We start from the raw sequence: 15,402 nt of genomic DNA on the forward strand, positions 1-15,402 counted from the left end.
TGTAAATCTACCAAATTAAAAACTTAACTGTGGAAGCAGGATGCATGATGGTTCATAAATATTTTAGGAACATATTTAGAACCTCTTTAAAGTCATTTCTTATCATGAAAATGTTGGTTAATAAATCTCTGGCTAATATTAGCTAACATTATATATTTGTAAATTAATGTAAAACAAAATTATCAAAAGCTTTGTTTCAGTCTTTGTCTTATCATATATGATATTGGTAAGTAGGAATCAAGATGATAGGGGCGCCTGCGTGGCTCAGTCAGTTAAGCGTCTGCCTTCGGCTCAGGTTATGATACCAGGGTCCTGGGATCGAGCCCCACCTCGGGCTCCCTGCTCATCGGGGAGCCTACTTCTCCCTCTGCCCCTCCCCCTGCTTGTGCTCTCTCTCTCTCTCACAAATAAATAAAATCTTTAAAAAAAAAGGAATCAAGATGGTGGAATATGGAATAATAACTTTTTTACACTAAGGTATTCTTAAAATTTTTAAACTGTTTTATGAATTACATCATTTTCACTAATTCAGTTCCTCAATTTACCTTTAACTTGATGACTGGTTGCTGTTACTACTGCTGTCTTCTGATACAGATCTGTAAAAAAGAAATGGCATTACTTCAGGGTTAGAAAACATTGTAATTTTATTTTTTCTGTCTTTTTTGAGTATAGTTGACACACAATGTTACATTAGTTTCAGGTGTACGCTTAGTGATTTGGCAAGTTTATGCATTATGCTATATTCACAAGTGTAGCTACCATCTGTCCAATTCTAGCACTATTACAATGCCATTGACTGTATTCTCTATGCTGTGCCTTTTATTGCCTTGTCTTATTCATTCCACTACTAGAAGCTTACATCTTCCTCTCCCTTTCATCCATTTTACCCAACCCTCCACCTCACTCCCCTCTGACAACCAGCAATTTATTCTCTGCATTTATAGGTCTGATTCTGCTTTCTGTTTGTTTATTCATTATTTTTTCCATTCATAAGTGGAGTCACATGGTATTCATCTTTCTCAGTCTTATTTGATTTAGCATAATACTCTCCAGGTACTTTTTTAATTTTTTCAAAAACTTCCATACTGTTTTCCACAATAGCTGCACCAATTTACATTCCCACCAACAGAGTACAAGATTTTTGTTTTGTTTTGTTTTCCTCCACATCCTCGCCAACACTTGTTATTTCTTGTTTTTTGGATTCTAGCCATTATGACAGGTGTAAGGTCATATCTCATTGTGGTTTTGAGTTGCATTTCTCTAACGATTAGTGATGTTAAGCATCTTTTCATGTGTCTGTTTGCTATTTATATAACTTCTTTGGAAAAATGTCTATTCAGGTCTTTTACCCATATTTAAATCAGATTATTTGTGGGGTTTTTTTGATGTTGAACTATATGAGTTCTTTATATACTTTAGACATTAACCCCTTTCTAATATATCATTTGCAAATCCTTCTCACACTCTTTTTTATGTTCCTCATAAGTCCACTTTCTTGAGAGTTTTTTTTGATGGAAGTTTTACATCATTATGTTATCTTTATTTGCACAAGTGAGAAACAGAGACATTTCTCCTGTAGCATATAAAATGAGACCCATTTATTTATCCTTACTTCCGTATTCTCTTTTCCCTAAATATCCACTGACTTAGCAAAATGTTGACTTGTATGGTGATATGGTAAAAAAAAAAAAAGCTGTATGTAAGTGAAAATAGTTAAAGAAAGACAACTACCATATGATCTCACTTATGTGTGTGATCTAAGTCTTTTTGAAGATTTTATTCATTTGACAGAGAGAGGAGCACACAAGGAGGGGGAGCAGCAGGCAGAGGGAGAAGCAGGCTCTCTGTCAAGCAGGGATCCCAATATGGGGCTCGATCCCAGGACCCTAGGATCATGACCTGAGCCAAGGCAGACCCTCAACCGAAAGACACACAGGCGCCTCTCTAAAATTTTTTTAAAACAAAAAATAAGCTCATAGATACAAAGAATAGGTTGATGGTTACCAGAGGTGGGGGTATGGGGTGAGTGAAATGAACAAAGGAGGTCAAAGGTACAAATTTCCAGTTATAAAACAATTAAGTAATGAATATATAATGTATAGATGGTGACTATAATTAATAATAAAGTATTACACATTTGAAATTGCTAAGACAATAGATCTTAAAACTCCTCATCACAAGAAAATAAAATTTTATAACTATGTATGGAGACAGATGTTAACTAGAGTTTTTGTGGTGCCCATTTCAAGTAGCTTAATTCTGATTTTAGAAACATATGAGCAATATTAATTAAGTGCAAAATGGGTATTGTCCTATCTGTATTCTTCCTTTGCTATCATATATTTTTTTAACATTTTTTTCACCTTCTACATAATCTATTCACAAAATTTGCTTCCTTATCTCTATTAATCTCCTTGGTAAAACTGAATGCCAATGCAAAAAAAAAAAAATGAGGTTGCTTAGGTTGTAGATAGAGACTACTAAAGCAATTGTAGCCAACATGGCTTTCAATTTGAAAGGCACTGTGAATTTATTGAGTAGCTTCAGTTATTTCTGGACCTGTAAGAACAAGAAAAATAACTTCTACATGAAATCTGAAAAAAAACTGGTATATACCAAGACTCCATACTTCTAAATATTAACCCAATTCATCCAAGATCCAAATTCAACACTTTTAAGTCCTACTTGTAATATTCTGAATTACATTTTAGTTCTTCCTCAACTGGATTTTAATATTAATTTTAAAAATAATAAATTTACTTACTCTCCACTCACTGTTCCCTCTCTGTTCCAAAATCCTATTTTATTCCATTTAAGAGCAATGATGGCAGTTAAAATAAGGACGGGTAGCAAAATGTAGAAACTGATCAAGAGGCCATTTTTTTGAGGAGCAGCATATCGTTTTCTAAGTAAGCTTTCACCTTTAGCTGAAAATATGAAGGTACTTTTTAACTTTATCAAAAATGATAGTCAAAGCTTATTAGTAACTTGAAATATAAAAATTTGTGATTCAAATAATACAGTCATGGAATAAACTTATGTTTTAAAATGTTTTCAAAAAATAAATTTTTTAAAAATATAAAAAATTAAAAATGTTTTCCAATATTCTGTGACTATGCCCCAAAGAGCATTATATATTTGTCAACTCAATATATAATTAATATAAATTTATATTTAATCATTATATGTATATTTAATCTTTATGTGTTATATACTATTTTTCTATTATATTCCCTTTTATGAACTGCTACTTAAATTATATTAAACTGATATTATTATTTAATAAATTTTTCATTTAAAAAATAGAGTAGGTATAAAAGAGGGACTCTAGGGAGGGAGGAAGATGACAGAGGAGTAGGGGACCCTAGTTTCATCTGGTCCCTGGGATTTAGCTAGTTAGCTATCAAATCATTCTGAACACCTGTGAAATCAACCAGAGATCTAAGAAAAGAATTGCTGCAATTCTACAAATAGAAAAAGGGACCACTTTCTGCAAGGTAGGAGGTGCAGAAACTTGAACCCCAGGTGATATCTTGGGAGATAAACTGTCAGGGGAGGGAGCTGCCATCAGCTGGCTGCTGGAAAGTGATATAGCAGCAGAGTGCAAAATAGGAACTTTTAGAAGTCTGCACCAGTGAGGGACATCCTGCCTGAAAGGTGCACAGGTAGAAAAGTAGGGTACAATCCTAGGTGGGACAGTATGGTCTCAGGCTCCCTGGGTTCACAGAAAGAATGAGGGTGCCTGAGTGCTGCAGAGTTCCCTGCATCAAAGCTGGAAGCTGGTTGCAATCAGCAAGCCTAGGAGTGGGCTTTCACCTCATTGTTGACATAAACCTTAAACTGCAGCATGATCAGGCAACTGCCCTCCAAGCAGGGACCCAACAGGTAGCAGAACCATGGTGAGACCCTCTCTGCACCACAGGAATCTGGAGGGTTTGGAGACTCAGGTGGCATGGATCCTTTAAGCAAAGAGATCCCAGAAGTAACATAGAATATAAGGAAACAGAAACAATATGTAGAAACAGTGACTTTACAGGTAATACAATGGCACTAAATTCATATCTTTCAACTTTACTCTGAATGTAAATGGGCTAAATGCTCCAATCAAAAGACACAGCGTATCAGATGGAGTAAAAATACCAAGACCCATCAATGTATTTTCCCAAAGATACATCTAGACTGGAAGTGAGGGGTTGGAGAACCATTTATCATACTAATGAACATCAAAAGAAAGCTGGGTGGCAATCTTTATATCAAACAAATTAGATTTTAAACCAAAGACTGAAATAAGAGATGAAGAGGAACACTATATCCTACTTAAAGAACTTATCCAACAAGCAGATCTAACAACTGTAAATATTTATACTCCTAACTTGGGAGCAACCAATTATATAAAGCAATTAATAACAAAAACTTAAAGAAACACATTGATAATAATAAAATAATAGTAGGGGACTTTAACACCCTAGTCACAGCAAAGGACAGACCATCTAAGCAGAGATTAACAAGGAAACAAGGGCATTGAATGACATAATGGACCAGATGGACTTCACATATATATTCAGAGCATTCCATCCTAAAGCTACAGGATACACATTCTACTCGAGTGCACATGGAACTTTCTCCAGAATAGATCTCAAACTGCGACACAAATTAGGTCTCAACTGATACCAAAAGATAAGGATTATTCCATGAATATTTTCAGAGCACAATTCTTTGAAACTTGAACTCAAACACAAGAGGAAATTTGGAATGAACTCAAATACATGGAGGCTAAAGAGCATCAAACTAAAGAATGAATGAGGGGGGAGGAGCAAGATGGTGGAGGAGTAGGAGATGTAAATTTCATCTGGTCACAGAATTTAACTAGATAAGGATCAAACCATTCTGAACACCTATGAACTCAACAGGAGATCGAAGAAAAGAATAGCAGCAACTCTCTGAACAGGAAAGCGACCACTTTCTGGAAGGTAGGACGTGTGGAGAAGTGATCCAAGGCAATATTTGCGAAGATAGACGGCAGGGGAGGGGGCCTCCTTCAACTGCTACTGGCAAGTGATGGAGCAGCAGAGCACAAAATCAGAAATTTTAGAAGTCTGCACCATTGAGGGATGTCGCTCCAGTGCCTAAGTGGGGGATGAAATCCTCACTGGGACAGTGTGGTCTCAGGACCCTTGGGGTCACAGAAAGACTGGGAGTGCCTGAGTGTGGCAGAGCACCCAGGTATGGAAGCAGGGAAGTGGGTTGCAGAGACGGAGCCGAAGAGTGGGCTCTCAGCTCGGAGTTGCCATAAACCGTGATCTGCGGTGCAGTCAGGCCATTGCTCCTCCAGCAGGGACCCAACAAGTGGCAGATCTGGGGAGACTCCACTTCTTCCCCCGGGAGGAGAGGCACAGGAGTGCACCACAGGGATCTGCTGGATTTGGAGACTCCACATGGGGTCGGGTACCAGAGATAGAAATGCTCAGTCACAGGCCGGGTGAGCACAGAGTGCGGCCAGAAACCAGGAAGACAGGAGTGATTGACTGCTTTTCTCTGGGGGCACACTGAGGAGTGTGGCCCCAAGTTCTTGGCTCCTCTGGGGTGGAGACTGGGAGTCCGCCATTTCACTCTCATCCTCCAAAGCTCTATGGAAAGCTTGCAGGGAACAAAAGCTCCTGAGAGCAAACCCGAGCAGATTACTTACCCCAGCAAAGGCCGGGCAATTCTGCCTCCCGCAAAGACATTTGGGAACCACAGCAACAGGCCCCTCCCCCAGAAGATCAGCGAGAACAGCCAGCCAAGACCAAGTTTACTGATCAATGAGAACGGCAGAACTCCAGCCCTAGGGGAATAATGCGCATAGAATACATGGCTTTGTTCCCATGATTCTTTAGTCTTTTAAAGTTATTTTTTTTAACTTTCTTTTTCTATTTTTTTTTTTGAATTTTTCTTTTTCCCTTTTTCAACCAACATCTTATCAATCCCCTTTTTAAAAAATCTTTTTTATTTTTCATTTTAGAGTCATAGTCTGTCCCTTCAGAGTAGTTACCTTTATTTTTGGTATATATATATAAGTTGTTCTCTGTTTAAAATTTTGGACTACACTTTTTTCTAAGAGGCCAAAATATACACTAAATCTCTAGTGTATGGCTTTGTTCCAGTCTCTTGACTGATCACATTCTCTCCTTTTTTTTTTAAATCCAACTTCTTATTAATTCCCCTTATAAAATCTTTTATACTTTTCATCTTTACAGTCATATTCCATCCCTTAATCGTATATACCCTTATATTTGTACATATATAAGTTTTTCTTTCTTTAAAATTTTGGAAGGCACTTTCTTCTAACAGACAAAAATACTCCCAAAATCTAGTGTGTGGCACTGATCTATGCACCAGCCTGATCATATTTGATCAAATTCTGTTTTGTCTTTTTGTTTGTTTGTTTTGTTCATTTGTTTTTATCTTTTCCATTTTCTTTTTTTTTTTTTTCCTTTTTTCTTTCTTTCCCTTTCTTTTCCTCTAGTTTCAGGTCTCTTCTAACTTGTTTAGTGTATATTTTTCTGGGGTTGTTGTTACCCTGTTAGCATTTTGTTCTCACATTCATCTACTCTCCTCTGGACAAAAATGACAAGATGGAAAAAATCACCTCAACAAAAAAAAACAAGAGGCAGTACAGACTGCCAGGGACCTAATCAATACGGACATTAGTTAGATGTCGGAACTAGAGTTAGGAACAATGATTTTAAAGATACTAGCTGGGCTTGAAAAGAGTATGGAAGTTATTAGAGAAACCCTTTCTGGAGAAATAAAAGAACTAAAATCTAACCAAGTCAAAATCAAAAAGGCTATTAATGAGCTGCAATCAAAATGGAGGCTCTAACTGCTAGGATAAATGAGGCAGAAGAGAAAATCAGTGATATAGAAGACCAAATGATGGAAAATAAAGAAGCTGAGAAAAAGAGAGATAAACAACTACTGGATCATGAGGGAAGAATTCGAGAGATAAGTGGTATCATAAGATGAAACAGTATTATAATAATTGGATTCCCAGAAGAAGAAAGAGAGAGAGGGGCAGAAGGTATATTGGAGCAAATTATAGCAGAGAACTTCCCTAATTTGGGGAAGGAAAAATCCAGGATGCACAGAGAACACCCCTCAAAATCAATAAAAATAGGTCAAAACCCCAACATCTAATAGTAAAACTTACGAGTCTCAGAGACAAAGAGAAAATCCTGAAAGCAGCTTGGGAGAAGAAATCTGTAACCTACAATGGTAGAGACATTAGATAGGCAACAGACCTATCCACAGAGACCTGGCAGGCCAGAAAGGACTGGAGGGATATATTCAGAGCACTAAACGAGAAAAATATGCAGCCTAGAATACTATATCCAGCTAGACTGTCTTTCAAAATAGAGGGAGAGATAAAAAGCTTCCAGGACAAACAAAAACTAAAGAAATTTGCAAACACGAAAACAGCCCTACAAGAAATATTGATAGGAGTCCTCTATGCAAAGAGAGACCCTAAAAGTAACATAGACCAGAAAGGAACACAGACAATATACAGTAACAGTCACCTTACAGGCAATAAAATGGCACTAAATGCATATCTTTCAATAGTTACCCTGAAGGTAAATGGGCTAAATGCCCCAATCAAAAGACACAGGCTATCAGATTGGATAAAAAAACAAGACCCATTGAGATGCTGTCTGCAAGAGACTCATTTTAGACCCAAAGACACCCCCAGATTGAAAGTGAGGGGCTGGAAAACCATTTACCGTGCTAATGGACACCAAAAGAAAGCTGGGGTGGCAATCCTTAGAAAAATTAGATTTTAAACCAAAGACTGTAATAAGAGATGAGGAAGGACACTATATCCTACTAAAAGGGTCTATCCAACAAGAAGATCTAACAATTATAAATACATATGCCCCTAACATGGGAGCAGCCAATTATGTACGCCAATTAATAACAAAAGCAAAGAAAGATTTTGACATCAATACAATAATAGTGGGGGACTTTAAGACCCCCCTCCCTGAAATGGACAGATCCTCTAAGCAAAAGATCAACAAGGAAATAAAGACTTTAAATGACACACTGGACCAAATGGACTTCACAGATATATTCAGAACAATCTATTGCAAAGCAAGAGAATACACATCCTCCCCTAGGGCCCATGGAACATTCTCCAGAGTAGATCACATCTTTGGTCACAAATCAGGTCTCAACCAGTACCAAAAGATTGGGATCATTCCCTGCCTATTTTCGGACCACAATGCATTGAAACTAGAACTCAATCGCAAGAGGAAAGTTGGAAAGAACTCAAATACATGGAGGCTAAAGAGCATTCTACTAAAGAATGAATGGATCCACCAGGAAATTAAAGAAGAATTTAAAAAATTCATGGACACAAATGAAAATGAAAACACAACTATTCAAAATCTTTGGGATGCAGCAAAGGCAGTCCTAAGAGGAAAGTATATAGCAACAGAAGCCTTTCTCAAGAAACAAGAAAGGTCTCAAATACATAACCGAACCCTACACCTAAAGGAGCTTGAGAGAGAACAGCAAATAAAGCCTAAACCCAGCAGGAGAAGAGAAATCATAAAGATCAGAGCAGAAATCAATGAAATAGAAACTAAAAGAACAGTAGAACAGATTAAGGAAACTAGGAGCTGGTTCTTTGAAAGAATTAACAAGATTGATAAACCCCTGGCCAGACTTATCAAAAAGAAAAGAGAAATGACCCAAATAATAAAATCATGAATGAAAGAGGAGAGATCACAACCACACCAAAGGAATACAAACAATTATAAGAACATATTATGAGCAACTATATGCAAGCAAATTAGATAATCTGGAAAAAATGGATACATTTAAAGATGTATCAACTACCAAAACTGAACCAGGAAGAAATAGAAAACTGGAACAGACCTATAACCACTAAGGAAATTGAAGCAGTCATCAAAAATCTCCCAAAAAATAAAAGCCCAGGGCCAGATGATTTCCTAGGGGAATTCTACCAAACATTTAAAGAAGAATCAATATCTATTCCCCTGAAACTGTTCCAAAAAATAAAATGTAAGGAAAACTTCCACTCTCGTTTTATGAGGCCACCATTACCTTTTTCCCAAAACTAGACAAAGACCCCATCAAAAAGGACAATTATAGACCAATAACCTTGATGAACATGGATGTAAAAATCCTCACCAAAATACTAGCCAATAGGATCCAACAGTACATTAAAAAGGTTATTCACCAGGACCAGTGGGATTTATCCCTGGGCTGCAAGGTTGGTTCAACATCCGCAAATCAATCAATGTGACACAATACATTAATCAGAGAAAGAGCAAGAACTTTATGATCCTCTCAATAGATGCAGAAAAAGCATTTGATGAAGCACAGCTTCCTTTCTTCATCAAAACTCTTCAGAGTTTTATTCAACATAGTTTTTGAAGTCCTAGCCACAGCAATTGGACAACAAAAAGAAATACCTTTTAACAAAAATAAAAGTCATCCGAATCGGCAAAGAAGTCAAACTCTCACTCTTTGCAGATGATATGATACTTTATGTGGAAAACACAAACGACTCCACCCCAAAACTGCTAGAACTCATACAGGAATTCAGTAAAGTGGCAGGATAGAAAATCAATGCCCAGAAATCAGTGGCATTCCTATTCACCAACAACAAGACAGAAGAAAGAGAAATTAAGGAGTCGATCCCATTTACAATTGCACCCAAAACCATAAGATACCTAGGAATAAATCTAACCAAAGAGGCAAAGAATCTGTACTCAGAAAACTATAAAATACTCATGAAAGAAATTGAGGAAGATACAAAGAAATGGAAAAACCTTCCATGCTCATGGATTGGAAGAACAAATATTGTGAAGATGTCAATGCTACCTAGAGCAATCTACACATTCAATGCAATCCCCATCAAAATACTATCCACTTTTTTCAAAGCAATGGAACAAATAATCCTAAAATTTGTATGGAACCAGAAAAGACCCCGAATAGGCAGAGGAATGATGAAAAAGAAAAGTAAATCTGGCGGCATCACAATTCTGAACTTCAAGCTCTATTACAAAGCTGTCATCATAAGACAGGATGGTACTGGCACAAAACAGACACAAAGATAAATGGAATGGAACAGAGAACCCAGAAATGAACCCTCAACTCTATGGTCAACTAATCTTTGACAAAGCAGGAAAGAATGTTCAATGGAAAAAAGACAGTCTCTTCAACAAATGGTGCTGGGAAAATTGGACAGCCACATGCAGAAAAATGAAACTGGACCATTTCCTTACACCACACATAAAAATAGACTCAAAATGGTTGAAAGACCTCAATGTGAGACAGGAGTCCATCAAAATCCTAAAGGAGAACACAGGCAGCAATCTCTCCGACCTCAGCCGCAGCAACTTCTTCCTAGAAACATCGCCAAAGGCAAGGGAAGCAAGGGTAAAAATGAACTATTGGTACTTCATCAAGATAAAAAGTTTTTGTATAGCAAAAGAAAGTCAACAAAACCAAAAGACAACCGACAGAATGGGAGAAGATATTTGCAAATGACATCTCAGATAAAGGGCTAGTATCCAAAATCTATAAAGAACTTATCAAACTCAACACCCAAAGAACAAAGAATCCAATCAAGAAATGGGCAGAAGACATGAACAGACATTTTTTCAAAGAAGACATCCAAGTGGCCAACAGACATATGAAAAAGTACTCAACATTGCTCGGCATCAAGGAAATCCAAATCAAAACTTCAATGAGATATCACCTTACACCAGTCAGAATGGCTAAAATTAACAAGTCAGGAAATGACAGATGTTGACGGGGATGCAGAGAAAGGGGAACCCTCCTACTCTGTTGGTGGGAATGCAAGCTGGTGCAGCCACTCTGGAAAACAATATGGAGGTTCCTCAAAAAGTTGAAAATAGAGTACCATATGATCCAGCAATTGCACTACTGGCTATTTACCCCAAAGATACAAATGTAGGGATCCGATGTGGTACATGCACCCCATGTTTATAGCATCAATGTCCACAATACCCAAACTGTGGAAAGCACCAAGATGTCCATAAACAGATGAATGGACAAAGAAGATGTGGTCCATATATACAATGGAATATTATGCAGCCATCAAAAGGAAGGAGATCTTGCCATTTGCAACAACATGGATGGAACTGGAGAGTATTATGCTGAGCGAAATAAGTCAAACAGAGAAAGACATGTATCATATGACCTCACTGATATGAGGAATTCTTAATCTCCGGAAACAAACTGAGGGTTGCTGGAGTGGTGTGTGGTGGAAAGGATGGGGTGACTGGGTGATAGACACTGGCAGGGTACGTGCTCTAGTAAGTGCTGTGAATTGTGCAAGACTGTTGAATCACCAATCTGTACCTCTGAAACAAATAAGGCAATATATGTTAAGAAAAAAAATAAAAATGAAGAAGAAGATAGCAGGAGGGGAAGAATGAAGTGGGGAAATCGGAGGCGGAGACAAACTGTGAGAGACAATGGACTCTGAAAAACAAACTGAGGGTTCTAGAGGGGAGGGCGGTGGGAGGATGGGTTAGCCAGGTGATGGGTATTAAAGAGGGCACGTTCTGCCTGGAGCACCGGGTGTTATGCACAAACCATGAATATGGAACACTACATCTAAAACTAATGATGTAATGTATGGTGATTAACATAACAATAAAAAATTTTTTTAAAAGAATGATAATTTTAAAAAAAGTCAAACTGTCTTCACAGATGACATGATACTTTATGTGGAAAATCCAAAAGACTCTACCCCCAAATTACTAGAACTGATACAACAATTCAGTAATGTGGCAGGATTCAAAATCAATGCACAGAAATCAGTTGCTTTCTTATACAATAATTATGCAACTGTAGAAAAACAAATTAGAGAAATGATTCCATTTACAATAGCACCAAAAACCATAAGATACCTTGGAATAAACCTAACCAAAGAGGTAAAGGATCTATACTCTAGGAACTACAGAACACTCATGAAAGAAATTGTAGAAGGCACAAAAAGACAGAAAAACATTCCATGCTCATGGATTGGAAGAATAAACATTGTTAAAAAGTCTATGCTACCCAGAGCAGTCTATACCTTCAGTGTCATCCCAATCAAAGTTACAATGACACTTTTCAAAGTGCTGGCACAAATAATCCCAAAATTTGTATAGAATCAGGAAAGACACTGAATCACCAAGGAAATGTTGAAAAAGAAAAACAAAGCTGGGGACATCACGTTGCCCGATTTCAAGCTATATTACAAAGCCGTGATCACCAAGACAGCATGGTACTGGCACAAACACAGACATATAGACCAATGGAACAGAATAGAGAGCCCAGATATGGACCCTAAACTCTATGGTCAAAAAATCTTTGACAAAGCAGGAAAAAATACGCAATGGAAAAAAGACAGTCTCCTCAATAATGGCGCTGGAGAAATTGGACTGCTATCTAGAGAATGAAACTCAACGATTCTCTAACACCATACACAAAGATAAACTCAAAATAGATGAAAGACCTCAATGTGAGACAGGAATCCATCAAAATCCTAGAGGAGAACATAGGCAGTAAGATCTTTGACATCGGCCACAGTAACTTCTTTCAAGATACATCTCCAAAGGCTAGTGAAACGAAAGCAAAAATGAACTTTTGGGACTTCATCAAGATAAAAAGCTTCTGCACAGCAAAGGAAACAGTCAACAAAACAAAGAGGCAACCCACAGAATGGGAGAAGATATTTGCAAATGACACTACAAGCAAAGGTCTGATTTCCAAGATCTATAAAGAACTCTCAAATTCAACACCCAGAAAACAAATAATCAAGTCAAAAATGGGGTAGAAGACATACAAATGGCTAACAGACACATGAAAAAATGTTCATCATCATTAGCCATCAGGGAAATTCAAATCAAAACCACATTGAGATACCACCTTACACCAGTTAGAATGTCAAAAATTGACAAAGCAAGAAACAACAAATGTTGGAGAGGTTGTGGAGAAAGGGGAACCCTCTTGCACTGTTGGTGGGAATGCAAGTTGGTAGAGCCACTTTGGAAAACAGTGTGGAGGTGCTTCAAAAAATTAAAAATAGAGGTACCCTATGACCCAGCAATTGCATTACTGGGTATTTACCCCAAAGACACAGATGTAGTGAAAAGAAGGGCCATATGCACCCAAATGTTCATAGCAGCAATGTCCGCAATAGCCAAATCATGGAAAGAGTTGAGATGCCCTTCAACAGACGAATGGATAAAGAAGGTGTGGTCCATATATACAATGGAATATTACTCAGCCATCAGAAAGGATGAATACCCAACTTTTACATCAACATGGATGAGACTGGAGATTATGCTAAGTGAAATAAGTGAAGCAGAGAAAGTCAATTATCATATGGTTTCACTTATTTGTAGAACATAAGGAATATAAGGAAGGGAAAAATGAAGGGGGAGAAATTGGAGGGGGAGATGAACAGTGAGAGACTATGGACCCTGAGAAACAAACTGAGGGTGTTAGAAGGGAGGGGGGTGGGGGGATGGGTTAGCCTGGTGATGGGTATTAAGGAGGGCATGTACTGCATGGAGCACTGGGTGTTATATGAAAACAATATATCGTGGATCACTACATCAAAATCTAATAATTTATTGTATGGTAACTAACATAACAAAATAAAATAAAATAAATTTTAAAAAATGATATAATAAGTTTTTACCATAACTAGCACTTACTTTTATTTTTAAAATTTTTTGTTCTTTTTAAATTTTATTTTAATTTCCTTTCTTTATTGAAGTATATTTACAGTGTTAAATTACTTTCAAGTGTACAATATAACAATTCAATAATTCTATACATTAGTATTCATCAAGTGTACTTTAATCCCCTTTAAGTATTTCACTCTTAAGAAAACAATAATAATAAACTAGGTTAAATTTCCATATTACCTGCATAAGGTGATATTGTTTTAATTTTGACTATATTAATTAGAAAATAGATATTCCCCTAAGTGTTATGAAAGCATTAGGGGAAATTGGGAAAATCAATGAACCCTCAATTTAATTAGTCAAAAGAAATAAGCCAGACAACTAAAATACTATAAACTAAATTAATGAATCAGAATTGCCACCAAAACAACCATGAGGATATGAAACACAAATGAATTTAATGCCCTCCAAAACAAAAACTCATTAACTTTAAAATGCAGACACAATCCAATTATGCTATAAGAAGTGGTTTACCCCAAAAAAGTGACTTAGGACGTTTCATGTATTATAGAAAATTGGCAAAATATTCAAAAATATTGAAATTAAGCAAATATGTAGCAGGCTTACACTATGGTAGAACTCAATACTTTTCAAGTTCTCCTTCCTTGTTTCATCCATTAGAGAAGATCAACTCTCCATCAATTCACCTTAACTAAAAATTATATCACATTAGAAGTGGAGCTTCCTTATGTGCTTAATTACTCCAAAGGCTGATTTTAAAAATTGGACTAATCATTACTGGATTAATTGGGCAATATCTATTATTCTAAGGAAGAAAATAAGGCTTCCACTTTGGTCAAGATAAAATGTTTTCATTAAATGGTGCCAAACTAGTCCTGTATGATAAAATTATAAAACAGGACAAAAGACATGAAAGAAATGATTTCTGGAAGTCAATAGGAAATGCAAAACTTTATCTGAAGGAAAGAAAACATGGCATAGATTTTATGAAAATCCAATTCTACCTATATACAATTTGCTGATCTCAACACAGAGAATTGAAGTCCTAGGCAAAGTACAGCATTCCCACCGAGTGAAGAAGGCAGAGGAAAGAATTCACAACAGTTGAAAAGGCTAGTCTCTGCAGGGTGTGGCACTGACAAGAAAGATGCTCTGTAGATTAGAGACAGCAGAAGTGTTAAGAGGGAGATTCCCAGCAGTTCTTGGTGAGAAAGATAAGATCTATATATCTTATATATTAGCCTAAAGCTAATTATACAGCTGATTATTGGATTGAGAATGGAAAGGAGATACCAGAGTTGGAGCAGTGCTGGAAAAAGAGCACCAAGGAGATCTCAATTTCTTCACATCCACATTAACAAATGTTGCCTGTATTTTTCATTATGATCATACTAATGAATGTGAAGTAGTATCTCATTGTGGTTTTAATTTTCATTTTCCTAGAATGTTTACCATCTTTTCATGGGCTTATGGCCATTTATATATCTTCTATGGAGGTGTGTTTATTTAAGTCTTTCCTAATTTTATTTGAGTTGTCTTTTTATTATGAATTTGTGTTCTTTATATATTCTGAATACAAGCCCTATATGAGATATAAGATCTGCAAATATGTTCTCCCATTCTGTAGTTTGCCTTTCACTTTCTTGTTGTATCATTTGCAGCACAA

The 15,402-nt window shown here is 36.8% G+C and overlaps 1 protein-coding gene across 1 annotated transcript in view; it reads right to left on the reverse strand.

Moving 5' to 3' along the window:
- Nucleotides 1-547: 547 nt before the first annotated feature.
- Nucleotides 548-15,402, reverse strand: part of LOC118009785 (A disintegrin and metallopeptidase domain 3-like) — a 99,442-nt gene continuing 84,587 nt past the window's right edge. Inside the window, exons 16-18 of the mRNA XM_035003824.1 lie at nucleotides 6,581-6,589; nucleotides 2,765-2,927; nucleotides 548-596 (exon numbers count right to left, since the gene is read on the reverse strand). Of these exons, the coding sequence (XP_034859715.1) occupies nucleotides 548-596; nucleotides 2,765-2,927; nucleotides 6,581-6,589 (221 nt within the window). The remainder of the gene's footprint in view (nucleotides 597-2,764; nucleotides 2,928-6,580; nucleotides 6,590-15,402) is intronic.

This window comes from Mirounga leonina, unplaced genomic scaffold (genome assembly GCF_011800145.1).
Source record: "Mirounga leonina isolate KUSES-001 unplaced genomic scaffold, KU_Mleo_1.0 Mir_128, whole genome shotgun sequence".
NCBI lineage: Eukaryota > Metazoa > Chordata > Mammalia > Carnivora > Phocidae > Mirounga > Mirounga leonina.